The sequence below is a fragment of the Primulina eburnea genome, chromosome 4 (assembly GCF_022965805.1).
Source record: "Primulina eburnea isolate SZY01 chromosome 4, ASM2296580v1, whole genome shotgun sequence".
In the NCBI taxonomy this organism is placed as follows: Eukaryota; Viridiplantae; Streptophyta; class Magnoliopsida; order Lamiales; family Gesneriaceae; genus Primulina; species Primulina eburnea.
In genome coordinates this window covers 43,236,297-43,258,803 of record NC_133104.1, presented here as the reverse complement: position 1 = coordinate 43,258,803, position 22,507 = coordinate 43,236,297, and the positions used below count along the sequence as shown (strand labels likewise).

Below are 22,507 nucleotides of genomic sequence, written 5' to 3'. Positions count from 1 at the left end.
TTACTATTACAGTGTAATATAAATCGATATCAATATAGTAAAAAACGTCAACAATTGAGGAAAGAATTTCCCTCTGTCGAAATAAATAAATTAATATTAGAAAAAAAGTAATAATATCAAAAAATATAAAAGCCGCTCAAAAAATAGAGGAGAAATTAAATTCCACCTACCTCGCCCAACACAATTGAAGAGACTTTGTGACATTCGTGGAAAATTAGTCCAACATTCGATTTTTTTAATATTTTTTGTTTCATTTATAAATTTAAATTAATAACATATATTATAATTTATCGTTGCAAAGTTACATTTGTGGGATTGGACAAAAACTTGTGTAAGACGATCTCATAATTCGTATTTTGTGAGACGAATATCTTATTCGGGTCATCCATTAAAAAATATTAATTTTTATGCTAATGGTATTACTTTTTATTGTGAATATCGGTAGGGTTGACACGTCTCACATATAAAGATTCGTGAGATCGTCTCACAAGAGACTTACTTTTCTGGCTGATATATTTCATATTTTAAAGTAAATATATGATTTCTTTTCTTTTCTATTTTTTTCCTTTTTCTTGATAGTGATAATATTATATTTCAAAATGATACTACACTTCGTACGCTTGTTATTTACAAAACGAACACAAATTTTTAAACAAATTCCAAGAGTATATTTAACTAATTCTACAATTATGAAAATCCCAATATAACTTTGTACAAACAAAGTGTATAAAAAATTACAAAGAAAAATTCAAATAAGTTAAAATACATAATTAATAGAGGGTTGATGATCATTCATCCTCCACCCTTAAATACGTGTGATTAATTCATCACTATAAATACATAAAATGAAACCCGATTTTAAAAATAATAACTTATGTACTTATTCAAAAATTATTTTGTCTACCTCCATAAAGCCCGTTTTATATTTTCTTTTGCAAATATGTATGTGAATTCGAGTAGCATAAATTAATATTAAAAATGTTCAAAACACGATATTAAATCACGGCCTCTATTGGCTAAATGCACAAATTAATTCAATTCAACTATAAAAATGGATAAAAAAAACTAAATCTACTCCCTCCGTCTTACCCTTTTTCACACTATTAAGAAAAATAATTGAAAAAACAATGACAAAAACTTGTGTGAGACGATCTCAGAGGTCGTATTTTTTGAGACGGATTTCTTATTTTGATCATCCTTGAAAAAGTATTATATTTTATGCTAAAAGTATTATTTTTTATTGTGAATATAGGTAGAGTTGACCCGTCTCACAGATAAAGATTTGTTAGACCGTCTCACAATAGATCTACTCGGATATATATTAGTAAAATAAATTAAAATATGATACAAATTTATATATTTGAGACAAATAATATTTTGATTTGTAAACTTTAAATGGGAATATTTCATCCTGCCCCTGCAGGCAGATCCAAGGGCCAGAATTTTTCTGGCCCTTATATATATATTTTTTTTAAAGATTTCCCCCATGAAAGAATCTTGGCCGACTGCCCCCACACCCAGACGAAAGGAATTGATGATGCGCGTGATATTCACTTTATCAATTAGTTTGTGTCCAAGCTAAATTATTATGGGTATTAAGTTGTAGGCAGAAACAACTAGCCGGTCGATGATGTGTGATATTCGTTAGAGGATCGAGTTGATTCATAATTATCATGAAAAATAATCATTTGACATAAAAAAAATTATATTTTCGCATGAATCGGTTCAGATTGAACTCACGAAATTGATTAGTAAAACGTTTTCTCAAAAATATTTGTGGGGAAAAAAAAAAGCCAAACCAAATAGTATATGTTTTCGATGTTTCAAAAGTGTAATTCCGAAAAGTGCCAAGAATCCATGCAATACAATTAAATCATAAAAAGATGTTGATGAATATATAATTGATTAGATGTCATTTTTTGCTTCATCGATAATGTTTTTTTTATTACAATTCATGAGGAGGGATTCGAACTCAGAGAGCCAGCTAATCTGGCAGGAGGTGAGATCACTGGGCTACAAGTCTGGTATCTATCGATAATGTTCTCACTACATTTGAGATTTGGTATACATATCCACAAATATATGTACACAGGTAGCGCCATTAAATTCAAGGGATTTAAGAAATTTTCACTCGGATAATAGACCCAAATAATTTTTAAAAAAAAATACTCTTTTTTTCGTGGATGAAATATGAAGCTATTGGAAACATCGAGGGATCTTTGGTGGCCGAAGATAAGGAACGCAATCTAAAACTCTTCCAGTACAAAACTATATTTAAAGCCACTACTTTCCCATTCCCCACTTTCAATATTAAGGATTCACCGCACAATTTTTATTTTTGGTTTTTATATAAAAAAACATATTTGGAAATATATATTTTGAATTATGAGGGAAAACACATATTATTTTGCGTTTCAACTTATAAGATATAAAACAGGTAGTGAAATTGCTAATAATAGAATGGTAGAAGTGAGCTCGTAAATGCAAACGTTTGGTTAATAATAGAATGGTAGAAGTGTCTCCTCGGGTATGTGCTTCGAGGATTTAACCAAACGACTGTTTTCCATAATATAACGGGCAGACAACAATGATGTTGAAAAAATCACGACATTGGTGAACCAAAGAGTAATCGAACTTTATCAGCGGTGCAAGCAGGAACAGGAGTATGCGCAAAGAGCAAGCAGGAGGCTGTATGCAGGGACAAGAGAGAAAGTGGATTTCTGGTGTGTGTTTTCAAGCTTGGCACATCCTCTATTTATACAAGCTGGTAGCATCCATACGAAAAGCCAAATTTTTCCATCAATAGGACAGCGAAGCATTAATAGTCAGTCAGATGCAACACCAATAGTCATGGATGTGAAAGATCTCACAAGACATATGCAAGGTCTCTTCCAAGAGAAATTTTTTTTGTAAAAGGTAACATAATCTAGCCAGACGATTTTTGTCTTGATCGGTCCGACATTCGATGCATTCAAGTCGCACTTGTACGCTTGTACACATGTCAACCTTTTTTTCAATTTAAATCGAGCCCATGATTTGCATCTCAAACGTCGACGTAGGCAAGAGAGAGGTTCTATGGACCCCAACTTCTTTTTTTTTGTTTTTAAAGTTCAGAAGTTGAAACCACATCCATTCATTTTAAAAATATATATATTTCTATTATTAATTAAAAAAACACATGAATTTTGATGAGAAAGCACTGTTAGAAGTGTGAGAGGCATATAATTTGGTGGTATATGTGTATTTATGATTAATTTATCATAAATTATATTTTCTATCAATAATTTTTTTTGGACGAGTTTGTAGTACAAAACTTTTTTAGTGTTATTTACTATATTGAAGATTTATTCAATTTAAACCTAAAAACTGCGGACGTGGGTTTCTCCAAAAAAAAAAAAAAAGTGAAGAAAAGAGGAGAAGCCACACGAAGAATGCATTGTAAGCATAATACTGCTATTTCTTCTTAAAATAAAATTGGCTGCCAAACAGAAACTTTCCCAAAACTAAACCAATCTCCTCCGAAACCACATGCAATAAAATAAAATCTCCAAAAAAAATTATACACGCCAGAAAAATTATGGGTTCTCTCACAGATTGTAATCGGAAAATTTCCCTGGTGCGTGTCTGTTGGATTAATATTTTGACTTTGATTCTCCAAAATTTCGTCCTTCTGATTTTGTTCTGGTGTTGATTCACGAGCTCCGGCTGCCTTTTACACTTTATTTACTGGGTTGAATTCGGGGTTCTTTTGGTACTCTATGAAATGTGTAGGTGTGTAGAATATTGATTGATTTGATGGAAGATTAATCGTCGATGTTCGGGAGTTCTTAGAATTGCTTTCTAAGATTTTTTGGGTTCTTTTCATTTTAATTTAGTTGTCTGTTTAATAGTCATTAGAAGTCGAGATAATTTATTCATTAATTTTCCGTTGTTCGAAAGGTTCTTTCCTTGTAGTTTCTGTTGCCAACTTTTTTTTTTTTGGAAATTATTGTACTCTATCCAGAAGATGGCTAGCCTTTCATTATGCACGGTCGATGTCTCTTGAGCCACCTGTTTACTTAATCTAATTCGTCTGGAGAGGACTAGTTTGGAATGTTAATCATGAAACCACTTTTCATATTCTTTTTCTCAATATATTTGATAGCAGTTCCACTATATTACTGCCAAAAATTGATTTGTTTCGCTATTTTCAGGATAGACTGTGATATCACTTCCCAAACAAATGGCTCGTTGGTTTTCCTTTCTGTGACAGTGAAGAACGTAACATGCTTATAATGTAACTGGCTTTGCTTCCTTGGTTGCTCTGCATTTGAGTTTGGATTCTAGATTGTTAAAGGGGATTCACATGGGGATGCATCGTATTTCATGTATTCATATTGGGTTGTCCATGGTAAATTCTAAAATTCAGTTGGTGTATTGGGTTTATCACCTCAACAATTAAGTTGGGTATTTTTAGCTCCCACTAACCGACGTTCTTTAGGAACTACATGATATTGTTTGTTGGGGATTTGCAAGACTATAACCAGAAACATGATGCAGTAGATTAAGTAATATCATATGAGGTAGCAAGAAATAGTACAAATTATTAGCCAAGTCAGTCATGGGCTTGCCTCAAGTTCCATCTTGTAAGGTTGTTGAAGAAGTGTCAACATCAGTAAGTGCAATCATGGATATACCGGCTCGATTTGTTGGTGTAAGTGGCTGCAATATGAGTGGAATGCATGTTGGGCACTTGAGTAATAGGATGCCAGGGGATTCTTCGAGCACCTTTTCTTCAAGGAAAAATGTGAAGGATTCTGATATTGTTACTCTGCGTAAGGGTGGTACATCCAGTATGCACATGTCGAGAATTGGATCAACCAAAGAATGTTTCTTACATAAGGACAGTGGAAAGCTCTTGCAAACTCCAGTTCCTAGGATTGTGGGTTTTAATTCAAATGCATTAGTTACCCATGCCAATCAGTTGGAAGACACACAATTAGATAATGGTTATTTGTCATCTAGCATCTGCTCTTCTTGTGATGCGACTGATTCCTCAAGTTCCATGGCCAGGAAACGTCTGTTATCACCTTTGAATGGCATACTTTTGCCTGATAGGTTCAATGGTGAACCTCTAGAAATTGGGAAATCAATATTTCATAGTCCTTCCCATTTGAGAGGTGGTGATTATAATCTGACTCTGACGGAGAATAAAAATGCTCACTTAAGCAACTTAGACTATGACAGTCCTTTCATATGGTTGACTTCTAACTTTTCAAGAACCAGTATGTTACATGAAGAAGAGTGCGAAAGGAACTCTAGTATTATCACAGACGGGCCTCTGCTTGAGAACCATGAATATCGATCTCGAATTCTGTCATCATCTTCCCATGGGTTTGGATACTATAGAAAATCTATTGAAACACATTCAAATGGTGAAGCATTGGATATTATACCCCATGAATGTGTTGCCTCTCCGCAATTGTCTTTGTCACGCCTTGGACCTAGATATTGTGGAAGGGTGAGAAATTATAGAGGTTTTGGTGATTTGAAGAAAGAGCTTTTCGAGAGCTATATAACCTTCAAGGATATGGAACAATCTCTTGAAGGAACCATCTCAAGTGTTCTATCATTTCATAAAGATGAGAATGGTGTATCTTCAAGCAACATTCTTGAAGATGAAGTTTTTCCAATGAACTTTGACCAAATTGCTAATGATAGCATGATAGCCATACCAGGACAGAGCCCGAAACATGCAACTTTGAATGCGAAACCAGGCAGAAGTTTAGGAGAACTATCTGTCCGAAGGTCCTTGGTAGGTTCATTTGAGGAATCACTGTTATCTGGTCGATTAGCTTCTGGGATTGTGAGACAGGTGAATTACTTGTTCAACTTTTATGCGTATACGCATTATTAATAATGTGAATGTGTTGTAATTGTCAAAATCTGAGCACTTCGCTTACTACTTTTAACATATTGCTCACCACATGCAGAAGATAGATGGTTTCCTTGCCGTTCTAAATATTACTGGAGGACGTTTTTCACCTCATCCACAGAAGCTTCCATTTGCTGTGACTAGTGTGGACGGAGATAATTACTTATTGTACTGCTCATCTATAGATCTTGCAAGCGGCCATTTACCATCTAATGAATGTGAAGGCCAAAAGTTAAAGAGAAGTCTCAGTGTTAACAGCTCTTCCAACGAAACTCGTCTGAGAATACCTATGAAAGGGCGCTTGCAGTTGGTATTGTCTCTTTAACTTAACTGAATGTGTTTCTTAGTGTTAATTTGATGTTATCTTAACGATGTTTATAGTGAAGTAGAATGATCGTTGGAACTATTAAACACCTAAAGTGAAACTTTGTAAATAGTGAAGGACATCCCGGGAATAAGGTATACATGACCCATTCGTAAACTACAAAGATTTCATGATGCCTCTGCCCTTTATAGTTTTGTTAGCTTATCAATATGTATTTTAGAATGAGGAGACTAAAAGTCTTGTATTAGTTATGTTTTGCTTGGTAAATGTTTGCATACCTGGTGCAATCTTGCGGTACCAATAGAAAATCCTTCGTCGGACTTCTTGTGGACAGAATTGGAACTGGTGAATGATGGATGTAGGGTCCAAAATAATGTAGACCAGTAATATTTAATTTTATGAGATCTGGATGTAACATACCATCCTTCTCAGGAAAAGGAAAAAACCCATTTTCAATCGATAATATTTGGTTCTGAAGAGTCTGAACAACATAAATGAATTTCCCAGTCCCCCGCCCTTTACCAGTTGTGAATAAAGTTCCTCCAAAGAGTAAGTGTCATTTTGTTCTCAAAATTCAGTCTCCCGAGGCATCTTTCTCCCCTCATTGCATTTTAAGTGGGTTAAAATTTCTGCACATTTTCCACAAAAATGTTACTGTACTACCTTTGCTGAAAGGATTTTAGTCGTGTTTCATTGCTTGCATTCACTCGAGCTTTCTTGGTGCCTATGGGAAGTCATAGGGATTGTGATTGTAGGACTTTGGGCTAAGTGCTTTTAAAAAATATGTAATTGTTTTTGTGTTTTCTAAGTGTTTTTCAGGTTGGTGACTTTAAGATCAAATGCTATTTCCATTGGCTACTGAAGGAGGACGTATTTAAAATATGACTTTACTGTGACTTAAGAGTCTTGTCCTAATTATTTTTCAACTGATTATATGTCACTGATGTTAAAATATCTTTGAAAAGTTTGTTAAACGCCTGATAGAAATGATATTGGCAATCTGTTGAATTGAACAAGGTGATTTTGTAATCCGAAATATTGATATCTTGAACACAGGTCCTCAGCAATCCAGAAAGAACTCCTATACATACATTCTTCTGTACCTATGATTTGAGTGATATGCCAGCTGGGCACAAAGGTGAGTCTGAATGTTAGGAACTAAACAACATAGAAATTACTCTCTTTTAACTTGTTGAATCCTTCAACATTTATATGTCAATCATAAATCAAGTACACTCGTTCTTGCAAATTTATAGACGTTTCTTCGCCAAAAGTCTACTTTAGCTATCGACAGAGGCCAACAAAAAGACTCTGATCTGAGAAATGAGGGCACACTTCCTTCGATATCAAAATCAGGTGATGATTCTTTATAGATTGCTGGGGCCTTTGGAGTTAAAATGCTTAGGATATTTGGTATCGCCAAGTGAATAAATACTAATGGCATGGACAATATTCTTTTTATTAATATGTAGATAGGAGCGCATTTCTGTGCAACCCTTTATATGCTAATAATAACATGACAGGTTCTGGTGTTCTCCGATATATCCTACATCTTCGTTTTATGTGCCCCCACCGAAAGAAATATTCAAGAGATGCACACAAATGCAAATCTGGACCATCCTTTTATCCTGCTAGGAACGGTATCAACAGTGAAGGAGAGCGGCGTTTCTACTTGTATAATGTACATGAAAGTGGTGTTCCCACAACGACATTCAGATTCTGATGAGGGCAAGGTATACCTATTAGTGTTTACTGGATAACATTCTTATCATAGAAAAGCATGTGTGTGAAAATTAAAAGTTCAATCCTTGTGCATGAAATGCCACTGTTACTGTCGCTCAACGTTTAATACCTTCTAACGTTGTTGCATTTGACTTCCACAATTTTCTGTCAGTTGCTTCTCTGATTAAAAGTCCGAAGCTTTGCCTATTTTCTGTAAGTTTTTAGTAATCCCCGATAGTTTTTGATAGTTGTGTTACAACATTCCTTAGTATGAGCACTGATACAACCTAGGATCAGAAGGAGAAGCTATGAAATTTTTATAGTACTGCCACGGAAATTGTATTGAATGATATAATCTCGTGACTGCCTTGTATATATGATACTTTAGTCATCATAATTTCTTGCTTTGGCATCCATTCTTTGTTCTTGATAGACTACTTGGCAGCGAGCTTCTTTAGCTTAATTCGACTATATATGGATTTATTTAATTTGATTTGATGATGCAGTTACAAGTGGAATATCATTATCCCTCAAATCCAAAGTATTTCGACATCGATCGGTGAGACACTTTGGTTCCATTGTACAGTTCTGTAGATGTATTTTTCTCTCTCACGTGTAAATACATACTCCTCATCTGGGTTTCATCATGTTGTAATAATTTGTACATGTGAATATGTATCCCGAAAAAGAAATAAACAAGGAAACAACTTCTAAATAAACAATGAAAATTATCTGCGAATGTTAGAGATTTCTACATTCACCTATCATATATGGCAAGCCACACCATATTTCAGAAGAAATACCATAAGAAAATTAGTATATGGAATTTAAATATATTTTAAATTTCGGACAATTCCAAAATAATTATTACAACAGAGAAATACATTAAGTTGGAGAGGAATAAAAAACTCAAACATTACACAAAACGTTTCGTTTGAATATATCATTACTCTATCCGATGAAGTTCATAGTTACCTACCGTGTGAGAAATATCAATCAATATGAAGATAAACGATTGAAGCACCCGTAAGTAGTTTCCTATAAAAGGGAGAATTCCCATATATTTATGTCAAAATGTATATTTTTTAGATACACAAAAAAAAGAAAAAAAAAATTTGAACTTAATCAGCTGACCTATAACTACACAACATAGGTACGTTACCCACTATACTTTATTTAAATGTAAAGTTAAAAAATAAATTTATAAATAATATTTATCACAACCCTTTATAAATAAATACTTAGCCAGCAAACTCTATTTATCAAGCAAGCACATATATTCTAAATCAAGATTTGGCCTTCAAAAGCTCATATATATCATCCTTAAACTATGAGGATAATGTACAAAATTAAAATCCCAGCTACTCAAACTCAAAAAATCTTCATTATATCTCAAATATCACTCAGAATTTTCGTTATAGCCGCAACCGTAGCTGCTGCTTATGTTGTTCTCACAAGCAAGCAAACTGTTGTAGCTTATGGGATTCAAGTCGATGCTCGTTATAGCTATACTCCCGCTTTCAGGTAAGAACCATATCTAATTTCTGATATCATATTTTATGACAAAAAAGTTGAGGATTTTTTTTTCTTGTAAAACTGCAGGTTCTTGCCTTACGTGAATTTGATAGCATGTGCCTGCTCAGTTGCATCTGTGTTTGTAATCTTTTTCTTCGTAAACAAGAGGGTGAATCCGAAAAATTACTTCTACGTGTTCCTGCATGATTTGGTTTGTAAATAACTTACATATATCATCGTTCATGAAATTGCTGTACATACATACATACATACATACATGCAGAAGTTAATATTGGAAAATTTGACAGACGATCACGTTATTGTTGTTGGGTGGATGCTCGGCAGCAACGGCGATAGGTTACGTGGGGAAATATGGGGATGAGAGGGCAGGTTGGTTGCCAATTTGTGATCACTTTGCCAAATTCTGCGACAAGTTATTCATTTCAGGAATTTTGACTTATTTAAGCCTCGTTTTCTATTTGTTCCTTACGGTTATTTCTGCTCATTTATCTTCCCACCAAATCCAAGCTTGAGGATTGTACGAAGATCGTTTAAATATATGGTTTCAATGGTATATGTAATAAATTCATCTGAATATCATTTTGTTTCTTTCGATTTAATTTTACTAGAGATCTTGATGTTATAGTTTGAGGCTAAAATTAATTCGACCACATGTTTAACTTCTCTTTTTCGAGAATTTATCATGTTTGATCGAGGATTTTTTGTTTTTTTTAACCAAGATTATTATTATTTTTTTTTATAAATTTCCGAATAAAAATAGGACAGTGTTTTGAAAGTTGTGAAAAAAGATTGATTGTTAATTGTTCCAAGAAAATGAGGAAAATAATTTATCTACTAGTTATCATAGTTAAAAGTAGTTTGATGTATATCGAGATAATGCCTGACTCGAAATTTTCAAAGACCAACATAGAAAAAAAAATTAGAAATTCTTGTATAATGAAATTTAATATATTGGGTTCCATTTAATTTAATAATTATAAGAGATGAAACGGAACTAAACTTTTGGGGTATGTCTCTTGTAAGATGGTCTCACGAATTTTTATCTGTGAGACGGGTCAACCCTACGATATTCACAATAAAAAGTAATACTCTTAGCATAAAATACAATATTTTTTCATGGATGACCCAAATAAGAGATCCATGTCACAAAATACGATTCGTGAGACCGTTTCACACAAGTTTTTATCAAACTTTTGTAAATAAGAAAAAATTATTTTTAATTTTTTGGTTAGTGAATCACTTCGTTTTCATCGAGTAGGACTATTTACCAGCACTACTACTACTACTAAATATCGCTAGTTGGGCACAAATAAATTAGGCAAAAACTTGTGTGAGACGGTCTCACGGGTCGTATTTGTGAGACGGATCCCTTATTTGGGTCACCCATGAAAAAGTATTACTTTTTATGCTAAGAATATTATTTTTTATTGTGAATATGGATAGGGTTGACCCGTCTCACGGATTATGATCCGTGAGACGGTCTCACATGAGACTCACTCAATAAATTAAATAACCTCTGAAGTTTGGCTGGACTATAATTTTTAGGGTCATTAATTTCGTACCGAGTCATTTGCAGTTCTTCTTGAGAATTAATTTCGGGACAAAGAAAAATGTCCCAAGACGTGTTTGTTTGGTTGATCTAATTCGAAGTTCATAAGCTTTTGGAATCATTCAAAAATCTATTTTGATATAAATATTTGTACAATTAATAATTTCCTCATACTATTAAGATATTTGTCATATTCACTCACAAATAAATTTAAAACATGCGATGTGTTGATTCTTGATAATGCATACGACAAATGCACATGCTAAAACCCTACCATTTCTACAACCACATACTTATTCAACATAAGAAATCGTCAAATTCTCAAAGTTTGGAACGATGTCTTGTGATTGAGATCCAATTATAACATATATCTCCCGGGCTAGAAAAAAAAAAACAGATTTAACCATTGTACTTTAAGCTACTGAGATGCTGTAAAAAAAACCATCTGAATTGGGATTAATGTGATTCCGACCAAGGTTGGAATAATCACTAACATATATGCAATAAGTCAATATCTTTGGTTATATGGGGGGATTTCCATATTTTTTGAGAAAGTAAACAGAGTCGAGAAGGATTTTCTAAACCATAGAAGCAATTTACCATCCTATAATGTCATTATGCACAATAAATTAAGCGCACACATAATAAAGACTTCCACAACGGTCAAATAAGATATACAAAAGAAAAGAATAGGTCTTTTGTGAGACGGTGTCACGAATCTTTATCTATGAAACATGTCAACTCTATCGATATTCACGATAAAAAAAAATATTCTTAGCATAAAAAGTAATGTTTTTTCATTGATGACCCAAATAAAAAATCCGTCTCATAAAATAAGATTTATGAGACAGTCTCACATATATTTTGTCATAAAATTAATACACACAGAGTTCATGAATTGTGTCCGGATGAGTGATCATGCAAATAGTACCAAAAATGATGCATCCGATATATTACAACTCAAAGAATATCAGAAAGATAGGAATAGGAAATGTATCAGTTGAAGAAAGGTGAGGAATACAGCAAAGCATGAGCTAAAAGTGATGCGATTCACTGATATTAATAAATTTTGGTAGAAAACACAGAGTATCTACACTCGAGTTAGCTCACCAAACCAAGAAATTTAACAACCAAACAGTCTTTCATCAACAACTACGCTATAAACACTTTTATTTTTCTACTGCAGATTCTAACCAATTTATGAAAAATACAGAAACTGACGCAATCAAAATTAAAAGGATAAAGAATTAGCAAACTATTGTACATACAGATGAACAGTATTGATGATGGTCATTTTGGTCTATGGATCTTTCAACATGCTAGTTTCTACGATCATCGTTAAACTCAATGCTTTGCAAAGACTCCCCACAGCTTGCCACGGCCAAGACTGTCGACCAGATTCTTAGCACCTTCCACATCCAAATCAACAAGTTTCTGCAAATAAACGCCGGCACGGGCCGCCACGATTTGTTTCCGGCATTTCTTTGAATGCACAAGCGATGCTAATGTAGAAATAAGATACTTTTTATCCAAATTTTGAGCTGAAGTATCCAAGAGTATAACTACAGAGACAATCCCTTTTTCCTCCTTCCTTAAAATCCTCCTATTTCCGGCATAATTCATCAGTGTCGATAGTGCTTTTGCCGCTGCCTCTTTCTCCTCGACCGCCTTACCATCCAACATTTTAACCAGTTGCACGATGCATCCTATTTCTCCCAATTCCTTTCTTGTTTTACTACTGTAAGCTAAATCGTACACAGCTTTTGCAGCTGCAATTCTGACCCCCATTGCGCCAAAACTCAGCGCTCCAACTACGCGACTCAGAAAACCATTTGCAGCAAGGAACTCGGCAATATTAGAACATGATGCCAGTGTCCTAACCAAGTGAACAACCACTTCGAAATTCTGGGCTGTGGGAGCAGAATCCCATATATTTTTCAGGTTCTCGATCCCGACTTCCCTAGCAACGAACAACTTCAGCTCATCATCCCCGGAGACCAAATTACACAAACACCCAATTGAATTTTCCTGGGCTAAAGCAGTACCGGAGTTGCACAACGCTAACAAGGTCAAGACAGCGTGTTCCTCGATAAAGTTCTCTTTAATTTCCGTAAAAACAGCTAAATTACGCAAAACCCCGGCTGCCACAGCTTGAGAAATCGGCGTCCCTTCTTGACAGATTTCCAACAAAGACGAAATCCCTCCTCTGGACCCAATCGCCCTCGCATTCTCCTTCGAATTACTCAAAGCTTTGAGGGCAATGCATGACTTCTCTTTCGCGAAAATGCTTCCGGATTCGAGAACCCGCAGCAAATTATTCAACAGGACCAAACCCTCGGCCAACAAAACATGCTTACTCGAGTCCACGGTCGAGATTTTAGCAATAGCAGTTACCGCTCTTTCCTTGATTTCGGAAGAAGAGCTGGAATCCAGTAACCTCACCAGCACAGGAACTATGCCTTGCGCCACCGCAATCAATACATTTTTATCATCTTCCTGCAATAGCCCGAGAAGCAAATCAAGTGTCGAGTTCTTCGACTCGGTAGACCCGATCTGAAGTCGGGTCATCAAGTTCCTAGCCTCGGTACGAACAGATTCCCGTCGACTTGACTCAACAGTAGACATTGAAGTTGAGTCAGAAGGGGAAAAAATACCACTCCTGGCAAGCACTTCGAGGTCATTGATATGTGCATCGAGTTTCCCTGATAAGGAGTCGATATCATTCTGGGTCCTCAGCTTCCCCCCCTGCAGCGTTTGTTCGCGGCAGAGTGCAGCAAGAGAAGCAGCGGCGGAGCAGGTGGCGGAGAGTGACTGGAGCAGGTCAAACGAAAGAGGGTTCTCGGCGGCGGCGATAGAAACAGATATTTCCGAGAGGCGGGTTTCAAGAGTGGCGAGTTTGACTTTAATCAGAGACCATTTGCCCTTAAAGATTTGAACTTGAGAAATGGAATCGACTAGAGAGCGTAGGACAGCCTCAGTTTCCGTGAGTATAGGAGCAACGGGCTCTTCCTGTGGTGATTCTTTCATGACTATGGAGGGTGGCGGAGAGGAAGAGGTACTGTGCGCGAAAAGGGTCACAACGAAAGGCCGGAGGGCAATATGCAAGAAATATGTGAAATTTATGGATGACGCGAATAAAGAGCGTGGACTTCAAACTGGGATATTAATTATTGAATTATGCATCGTCTTGTACTGTAAAATACAAATCTCATTAAACAAAATAATTATAATTATTTATATTCAATTCAATTTCAAGAGTATATAAATTTATAGTCAATTTCATTATTATAATTAAATTAATTATCCATATTATTTGGTAATCCTGGTACATCAAAACTAGAAGAATTATTTAAAATATATTTAATGGATTTTTAAATTTTAATAAAAAAATATTATTTATAAATATAAACACGTAAGACCTGTCTTTTAAATCATTTACTATTACTGTTGTTACTGTGACAACTTAGAAAGATACATATGGTAACTTTTTAATTATTTTTGGGCACTACCTTTAGTTACACGCACCGGCGAAGAAAAGCAAGTGCAAAAGGATGGATGATTAAGCAAATGATGCATTGAGGTCAATCATAGCGGTGCCAGGCTGGGCATTCACTTATTTGATCTTTGATTTTAGTACTTGTGAGATTGACTTATCGCAGTTATATCTTGCTTGCTTAATTAAAATTATAAATTATAATGAGAAATATCGTCGATCGATACGTGCCACTATTTTTCTTTTCAACAAGCTAATTAAATTTTCATTCGTTACCAAGAACATGAATGTGAGACTTCAACAACGAGAGCTTTCACAGGCGAAATCACGAGTCATATATATTTATATATGTGTGTATATATAATATATAAAATGTTTCCATTGACTTTGGGGATATTTAGTTATGAGGGTATTTAATTAATATTTATGTTATGAATGATACCTACGTTTGCAATTTGCATGAAATTAGATGCAGGTCTACTGTGGACCTAGGTTGACTACCTCAGCCAAATACTATAAAAAAATTATTTTTGAAAACGTCTGTTTTTCTTTAAAGATGATATAAATGGATGTGAAATAAGTAAAATATGAAGATTGAAATGGTTTATAGTGTCACTAAAAGTAACTTAAATGTCCTGCACTTGCGTCTTGGGAAGCAGTAGATAAACAAGACTTCTTTTTATATATATATATACCAAAGCAACCGGGGGTTGACTCACAATCCCCAAATTCTAATTGGGCCTCGATGGATCTACAATTGGCCTCCTTAGTAACCCGATCTCCACACGGTGAAATGGGTCTAGCGAGTTCGTCATGGATCTTGGCTTAAACTCCAGACATATATTAATCTTGATTAGCATCTCATCCACGTTATATATTTAAGATAATTAAATAAATAAAATATCATCTTAGTATAGGCTTGTGATAAAATAAAATTTAAAGATGCGTTTAATTTGAAAAATAGGATAAACTAATGATTAGTAAGTAAATGATAAAAAAAATGATTGTTGTAAGAATGTAATATATGGTGTTATGTTTGGTATGATTTTTAAGTGCATGATAATTTTGAATTTTTTGATGAAAGGACAAAATTGCTTTTATTTTTTTTTTTGTTCTTCTTCCACTCCGGCGACGGCAAAGGTTCGGCGACGGCGGCGTCCGGCGACTGTCGGTGGCGGTGGCGGTCCGACGGACGACGGCGGTCTGGCGACGGCGACAGCGGCGGGGCGGCAGTCCGGCTCCGGCTACGGCGACGGCGACGGCGACGGGGCGGCAGTCCGGCTCCGGCTACGGCGACGGCGACGGCGACGGGGCGGTGGCGACTGTCATGACAAGAAGTGATAGGTGAGTTTGGATATAGGAGATGGGTAAAATTAAAAATAAGAAGGATTAAGAGTTGGATAAATAATCTTAGAAGGTGAAGAAGTATTATTTTAACACACTTCATATAACCTAATCATTCATAGGAGGTATTAACTTGATTAAATAATCATGCGAACCAAACGAGTGACCCACCTTATCACCCAAATCAAACGCAATTTAAAGGTAAAAATATTCCCACAAGGAAAGGGATAGTGGTGAAAATAGAGCACAAAACATGATACAAAGGCATCTAAAATCCAAATCTTCAGGTTTTATGTAATAAAGTTTCAATTTTTCCTGTCAATTATTCGATCTATCTGCCCATCGATCAATTGGGAATTGAGGTTAATGGCGACTCGATACTGGGCGGTTTCTCTCCCTGTTGGGCAGAGCTCAGCACCTTCCTCTCTATGGAGTCGCCTCCAAGAATCCATCTCTAAACAAGCCTTTGATACCCCTCTGTACAGGGTAATTTCAATTTCATACGCTTAATCACGTACTTGTTCTGTGCTAGTTGGAGGATTAGCTTTGAGCAAGTGCTGTTTCTGTTATGTGATCATTGATTCTTATCCTGAAGTTTTTTTTTCTTTTCTTTTCTTTATTCTCCTTTTTTTCTCGGTGCGGCTGGCGGGGCAGTTCAGCATTCCGAATCTGCGAATTGGAACCCTAGATTCGCTATTGGCACTCAGCGACGACTTGTCGAAGGTGAGTTTTAGGAAAAAAAATATGATATGATTTTGGTAAGAAAGTTAATTTTTGTTCAATATGAATACTGTTTATTTATTTATTTTTTTTCATTAGGTTTTCATTTCTTGCTTAAATTTGGTTGCAGTCGAACAACTTTATTGAAGGGGTATCGCACAAAATTAGACGTCAGATAGAGGAGTTGGAGAGGGTATCCGGAGTTGTCAGTAGCTCACTTACTGTGGATGGCGTTCCTGTTGACTCTTATCTCACCAGGCAATCTGTCGTATCTTGTTTTTTTATTTTATGTGAATTTTGTAAGAACGTGATGAAGGACGTGGGTGAAATTTTGAGCTTTTTGTAGATTTGTTTGGGATGAGGCGAAATATCCGACAATGTCGCCGCTTAGGGACATTGTGGATGGAATTCATGTGCAAATTGCCAAAATTGAGGATGATCTCAAGGTATTATTTTGTTTCTGAACTGTTTATTGACAACACGAATTATTTGTCTTGCTTTCGTAGACAGGCCACGTCAAGAATCAAGATGCCTTGGTTTTACTAGTTGCAAACTAAAAACCCTGCATATCTATTACGTTGACTCAATTGTCAATTGTCTTCTGTTTACCTGTATGGCGATGGCAGTTCCTTAAGGCTGAGGCTATTTGCGGCTTCCTCAGATTATACTCACTCTACCATTGAACCATCCATAGCTTGTGTTTTCCTGGCCTAGGAGTTCATCCTCGTATATGGCATGTAAAAGATTCTGAACAGCTCTGCTGTAGTTACTGTTTGAGATTAATTATTAGGACTGCTATATTTTTTAAATAAATTCTACATTTTATTTCTCTTGTTTGTTTCTTGTGTTTGAACCTTTAGGTTAATGTATAATTCGGACAGATAAACTTGCATCCCTAAGTTTCTCGTGATCGAGCCCTTCCATAGCTGTTATAACCGTGTGGGTTTTATGTTTCAGGTTCGTGTTTCGGAATACAACAATGTGCGGAGCCAACTTAATGCCATCAACAGAAAACAGGCTGGAAGGTGATTGCTTGATCTGAACTTAATCTAGAGTTTTGATCGTGGTGCCTTTTGGAGACAAAGGAAATAAATGCCTGCAGTTGAACTGATCAATGTGATAATTATTGCAGCTTAGCTGTCCGTGACCTTTCCAATTTGGTGAAGCCACAGGATGTTATTGCTACAGAACACTTAACGACTCTCCTTGCAATTGTTCCAAAGTATTCTCAGAAGGATTGGTTATCAAGCTACGAGACACTGACGACATATGTTGTGAGCACCCTATGTCCCTACTCTCAATTATGCTTTCGTCCCAGTGTATATCTCAGCCATGATTTGTGTTTTACATATTGAGATTAGGACATATCATGAGAAAACTTGCATGCCCATGCATTTAATCTTTTCTTACTGAACCATTAGTTTGTAGTATTGTTCTGTCATATGTTGTCAGCAGTTGACTGTATGCTTTAGAGAATTCTGATTTTATTTTTTATGTATTTAATCATGCAATTGCTTTAGGTCCCCAGATCATCCAAGAAGCTACACGAGGACAGTGAATATGTGCTATATACTGTAACATTATTCAGTCGTGATGCTGACAATTTTAGAACTAAGGCACGCGAAAGAAATTTCCAAGTAAGTTTCGGCATTGTACTACATACTATTTTTTTCCACTTCTGAATGCAGCTCTATGTTTTGTATGTATCAACTTGATAATATGTTTCATTCTTGTGCAATTAGATTCGGGATTTTGAATACAATTCAGAGACTCAAGAAACTCGAAAGCAGGAGATTGAAAAGCTGATTCAAGATCAGGAGGCGTTGAAAAGCTCTCTTTTACAGTGGTGCTATACCAGTTATGGAGAGGTATCATGTCCTGCTCCCTCCTACAGTTGCTGAAAGTTGGTGATCACTCATTTGTATCTTTGGTATTGACTATTGAGCACAAACTTTTGGTATTCATTCTTTCATCAAGGCTGATATACCCTGAGCAGTGGAGCTCATCAAACCACATTCCCTGATATCATACTTTCGTAGATGTCAATTTACTCAAACATGCCGAGAAAGAAATAAGATGTCACTTGGAAGTGTGCTCTGATTTCTAAAACGGTGAAAGCAGTCTTTTGGGAACTAAAGAAACAAAATTTCCGCCTTGTTGATATTGCTACGAAGAAAGCATAAATATTGTAATCCTTTGCTAATGGTTAAGTGCTTTCAAACATCACTTGGTCGTTTTTCCAATATATTCAAACACGTGTCCTCTCAAATAGGTGTCAACAAAGAGATTTTAAAAACTCCTCTAGTTATAAGAGCTTTTGTACAGGTCATATGTTTACAGGATTCTAAAGATAAGGTCATACTTCAAGTGTTCTTCAGACAAAACCTGTGGCATGTGTCACATGTCTTAGAAATTAAAATAAAAAGAAAATTGGGGCACCATGTTAACCACGTGTAATTGGTGTGCCCAACATGATTCGGAATGGATTTGGTTTGTTATTTCTGAATTTCAGGATACAAACTGAAATGTTAGAAAAAAAACGCCATGGTTCTGTTCTCATTTCATGTACATTGTTTCTTCATGTTTACAGCCAACTTCCCGGAGTCTTTATATTCGATTCCTAGTCAAGAACACTTCTTTGAATGAGTTTATAAATAATTTTATGTTTATTTTGAATAGTGATTTGAAAATTTTGACACTCATGGTATTATACTATTATATTGTGCCAGCTTCTTAAATATAGACACTCGAGCAAACGATTTGATTGTTTTAACTGTGCCTTCAAATTTAAAATGTGATTGGGTTTATATAGTTAAATATATTGATAGGTATAATGGTATATCTTCTTGAATTTTAGCGTGGTTGATTAATAGGTGTTTTTAAACCACTTAACACATATAAAAACATTTATCTCCATGTTCTAGCAATGCCTTATATCATAGTTTAAAAAATTTGTGGCACCCTGTGTTGTCACCTTATCCATGTCTTTACATTATTGTCATACTTTGTTTTATCTCCACATCGTCACTAAAAATGGGCACAGAATCAGCCTTGTTTTGATTTTAATTTCTACCTTATAATAATGTATTAGACTTGGAACTGAGTTTGGCTTTATGCATGTCGATCTCTTTTACTTGTGGTATAGTGTGTTTTCATGCATGCTCGGGAGTGTGGGTGGAGTAGTGGTTGAGCATGGATTTGGAGAAACAGTAAATTGGATCATAATTTTTTAGATTTGTGATTCTACTCTCGCATTTGCCAATTATAAACTGAATGAAATTTTGGGTTGAGTTCTGCAATTTTCTTGACAAGCAATCTCAAATTTACACATGCAATCGTTGTTGCTAATGTTGCAGCAATGACCAAAAAATCAAACCCACAACATTACTGTGATTCTTATTTTTATTTTGTTGGGGCTCAATTGATTAATGCTCGTTTGATAAATTGTATGGCTTTTTGTCATAAAATGAAGATAGAATATTGGGTGTGGAAATCGGATTCATCGATAAACAAATCAGTAGGTTACATGAAGTATTTATTCCACTCTATCATCCTTACTTCCTTATCTGATAGCAATCTAATCAAATTAAAAACTTAAAATTCAAAATACAAATAATTATCAATCCTAGTCAGATAATTATCTACTATGTATCTTCCAACACCATTTTACTATTTATGTCATTCATCTCTAATGGAAAGACACCAATTCAGTGCTGCTGATATTCGTCTTTAACTTCTTTTCCTCACACAGCATGCTACATGTGCTTGATTCCAGTCTATGCAACCCTGATACATACTCCTCTAACATGCACATAACACGAGAAGAAGCGCAACCCTAAGACTGTAGACATACAACCATACATCAGTGAAACAGAATTTTGTTATCCCTGATTATTGGTATTTGGGCTTTTGGATTTGTTCAAATTTTTTAAGCCTTCACTATTTGTGCAGGTTTTTAGCTCATGGATGCACTTCTGTGCTGTACGAGTATTTAGTGAAAGCATTCTGCGATATGGTCTGCCTCCATCATTTCTGGTAATGAACTTCGTATACCTATGACCTTAATGTGATATACCTATGACCTTAATGTGATTTGATTTACCTTTTTCCTTATTGGATATTCATCACGTTATTGTCGAGAGTTTGTTTTGGCCTTTTATGTCAGTCTGTTGTGTTGTCACCGTCATTGAAAAGTGAGAAGAAAGTTCGGTCCATTCTTGAGCCGCTGTGCAACAGTTCAAACAGGTACGTCAATGGCCTGAAAGCTTTTTATAGTTGTCACAAGCTTTTTGCAGTTTTTCTCTTTCGAAAAAAAAAACAGTTTTAGAAGCGTGTGACATTGATTCAGATAACGCATTAAACTTAGGGAATGTTCTTTGCACAGAATGTCGACTTGCCACTATTTGGTATCTTCAGTTAAAATCGGTATTGAGAAGTACTAAATGTAATTATCAGCGCATAATTTACTTTTGAAGAATTCTTTTCAGGGACAAATTCAAGTCCCGCACTTGTTATAACATGGCCTAGTTTGTCCCATTTTTCCTTGTTGACACTGGCATAATCGTTTTATCGAATTTCAAGTAGTAGGCATATGGTGAAGAGACGGTGCACAATGACACAGAATTTACATGTTTAGGTTATAAAGATCTATTTCCACGACACAATACCAAAACGGGCCAAAAATATATTAAGCTTTTACTTAGAATTATAATCAATGATTGGCCCTTTATATAGGTAAAAAAATTGGGATAAAAATGATAGGAAATGCTTCCTGTGTCTAAATCAAAACGAAAAACACTCAAAATATACACATCTTAATCATATAGAACTAGACTATATTATTTAATCTGTGGCATTTTCTTGTTTAGCAAATTAAATATTGTGTCCCATCCTGTGAAGTTATGGTCTCTGACATCTTCCAATTTTTATCTAGATAAAGCTTTTGTCTGTTGTAATTTGTCTTCCTTGTGTAATTGCAGCACATACTGGAAAACTGATGACGACGGAGGGATTGCGGGTTTTGGCGGCGATGCAGATGCACATCCTTACGTCTCTTTTACCATTAATCTTATTTAAGCTGAGGCGTTACTGTGTTTCTGTCGTGCAAATATCTTGTGCGTAATTTTCGGCCTTCGAAATAAAGGATACAGGTTCTGCATCTGTATCATCATGAAATAAATTATTCGGCTCTGTTTTCCTATCTAAGATCCGCTGATTGTGTTCTCGTTATTCTTTCCCCATTCCTTACCCCTCTTAACTTCTATTCTCTTTGTATGATATAAGAATATTAATTGTTGAGGATTACTTTCCATTTTGGCTTTGAATTGTGATGGGGACATTGTGACCTTGAATGTATTACTGATGAGAAATTATAGAATAAAATCGTGTGTTATTTCAAACTCCATTTTTTAGTTTATCTCAAACTTTGAATACAAGGCAAATTGACTAGTGAATCCACCAAGGTAAAAAACATAACCTTTGAGGTAACTGGAATGACGGTGAATATGATTCTCTAGGCCCCCAATGCTCGTCAATTCCTTCGTCAAGGAACTGTGCCAATGAGTGGCAAGCAAAAATCAACAAAGAATAATCTTTTGGAGATGATCTTGGTCTCTTTGTGCTGCGAATCTAGATTGGAATTGAAATCAGAATAATATATTTATCTTCAAAATTCAACGTTTATCGTACTTTCTAGTAAAAATGTAAATATTCATATACAGTAAAAAATATTGATAATTAATATAATAAACTTATCATGGCTCATGTGTCACATCCTAATTTTTATCATTCACTGAAATTGAAATTATCGATTTAGTAACCATAGTAAGAGCTAATATTATAATTACTTGTCTCAAATAGTTTCTTCAGACAAAAAGTATTTAAATTTCCTAAAAAAAGTAATCA

At 35.2% G+C, this 22,507-nt stretch overlaps 4 protein-coding genes across 10 annotated transcripts; 3 read left to right on the top strand and 1 right to left on the bottom strand.

Moving 5' to 3' along the window:
• The first annotated feature begins 3,413 nt into the window (after window positions 1-3,413).
• LOC140829284 (uncharacterized) lies at window positions 3,414-8,660 on the top strand. Of its 7 annotated transcripts, XM_073192364.1 has the most exons (7): window positions 3,452-3,616; window positions 4,194-4,390; window positions 4,481-5,854; window positions 5,973-6,224; window positions 7,296-7,595; window positions 7,763-7,972; window positions 8,468-8,660. In XM_073192364.1, exons 3-5 carry the CDS (start codon window positions 4,601-4,603, stop codon window positions 7,392-7,394), a joined length of 1,605 nt encoding a protein of 534 aa, XP_073048465.1. In that variant the 5' UTR covers window positions 3,452-3,616; window positions 4,194-4,390; window positions 4,481-4,600; the 3' UTR covers window positions 7,395-7,595; window positions 7,763-7,972; window positions 8,468-8,660. The 7 variants fall into 7 exon arrangements, with proteins under 7 accessions (XP_073048464.1, XP_073048465.1, XP_073048466.1 ...); XM_073192363.1 differs by lacking the exon at window positions 3,452-3,616 and adding an exon at window positions 3,414-3,438 and having other exon boundaries at window positions 4,194-5,854; XM_073192365.1 differs by having other exon boundaries at window positions 4,194-5,854; window positions 7,059-7,595.
• A 479-nt stretch (window positions 8,661-9,139) lies between these two features.
• Window positions 9,140-10,108, top strand: LOC140829286 (CASP-like protein 1F1). The gene is made up of 3 exons (XM_073192367.1): window positions 9,140-9,485; window positions 9,564-9,687; window positions 9,785-10,108. The coding sequence occupies exons 1-3, from the start codon at window positions 9,292-9,294 to the stop codon at window positions 10,007-10,009; spliced, it is 543 nt and encodes a 180-aa protein (XP_073048468.1). The 5' UTR covers window positions 9,140-9,291; the 3' UTR covers window positions 10,010-10,108.
• Window positions 10,109-12,078: 1,970 nt separating this feature from the next.
• Window positions 12,079-14,168, bottom strand: LOC140829283 (uncharacterized). Its single transcript, XM_073192359.1, has one exon. The coding sequence runs from the start codon at window positions 14,071-14,073 to the stop codon at window positions 12,391-12,393; it is 1,683 nt and encodes a 560-aa protein (XP_073048460.1). The 5' UTR covers window positions 14,074-14,168; the 3' UTR covers window positions 12,079-12,390.
• A 1,927-nt stretch (window positions 14,169-16,095) lies between these two features.
• Window positions 16,096-22,019, top strand: LOC140829282 (V-type proton ATPase subunit C-like). The gene is made up of 11 exons (XM_073192358.1): window positions 16,096-16,369; window positions 16,538-16,606; window positions 16,734-16,861; window positions 16,950-17,049; window positions 17,561-17,628; window positions 17,736-17,877; window positions 18,124-18,240; window positions 18,346-18,471; window positions 20,555-20,638; window positions 20,769-20,848; window positions 21,583-22,019. The coding sequence occupies exons 1-11, from the start codon at window positions 16,250-16,252 to the stop codon at window positions 21,677-21,679; spliced, it is 1,131 nt and encodes a 376-aa protein (XP_073048459.1). The 5' UTR covers window positions 16,096-16,249; the 3' UTR covers window positions 21,680-22,019.
• Window positions 22,020-22,507: the final 488 nt, after the last annotated feature.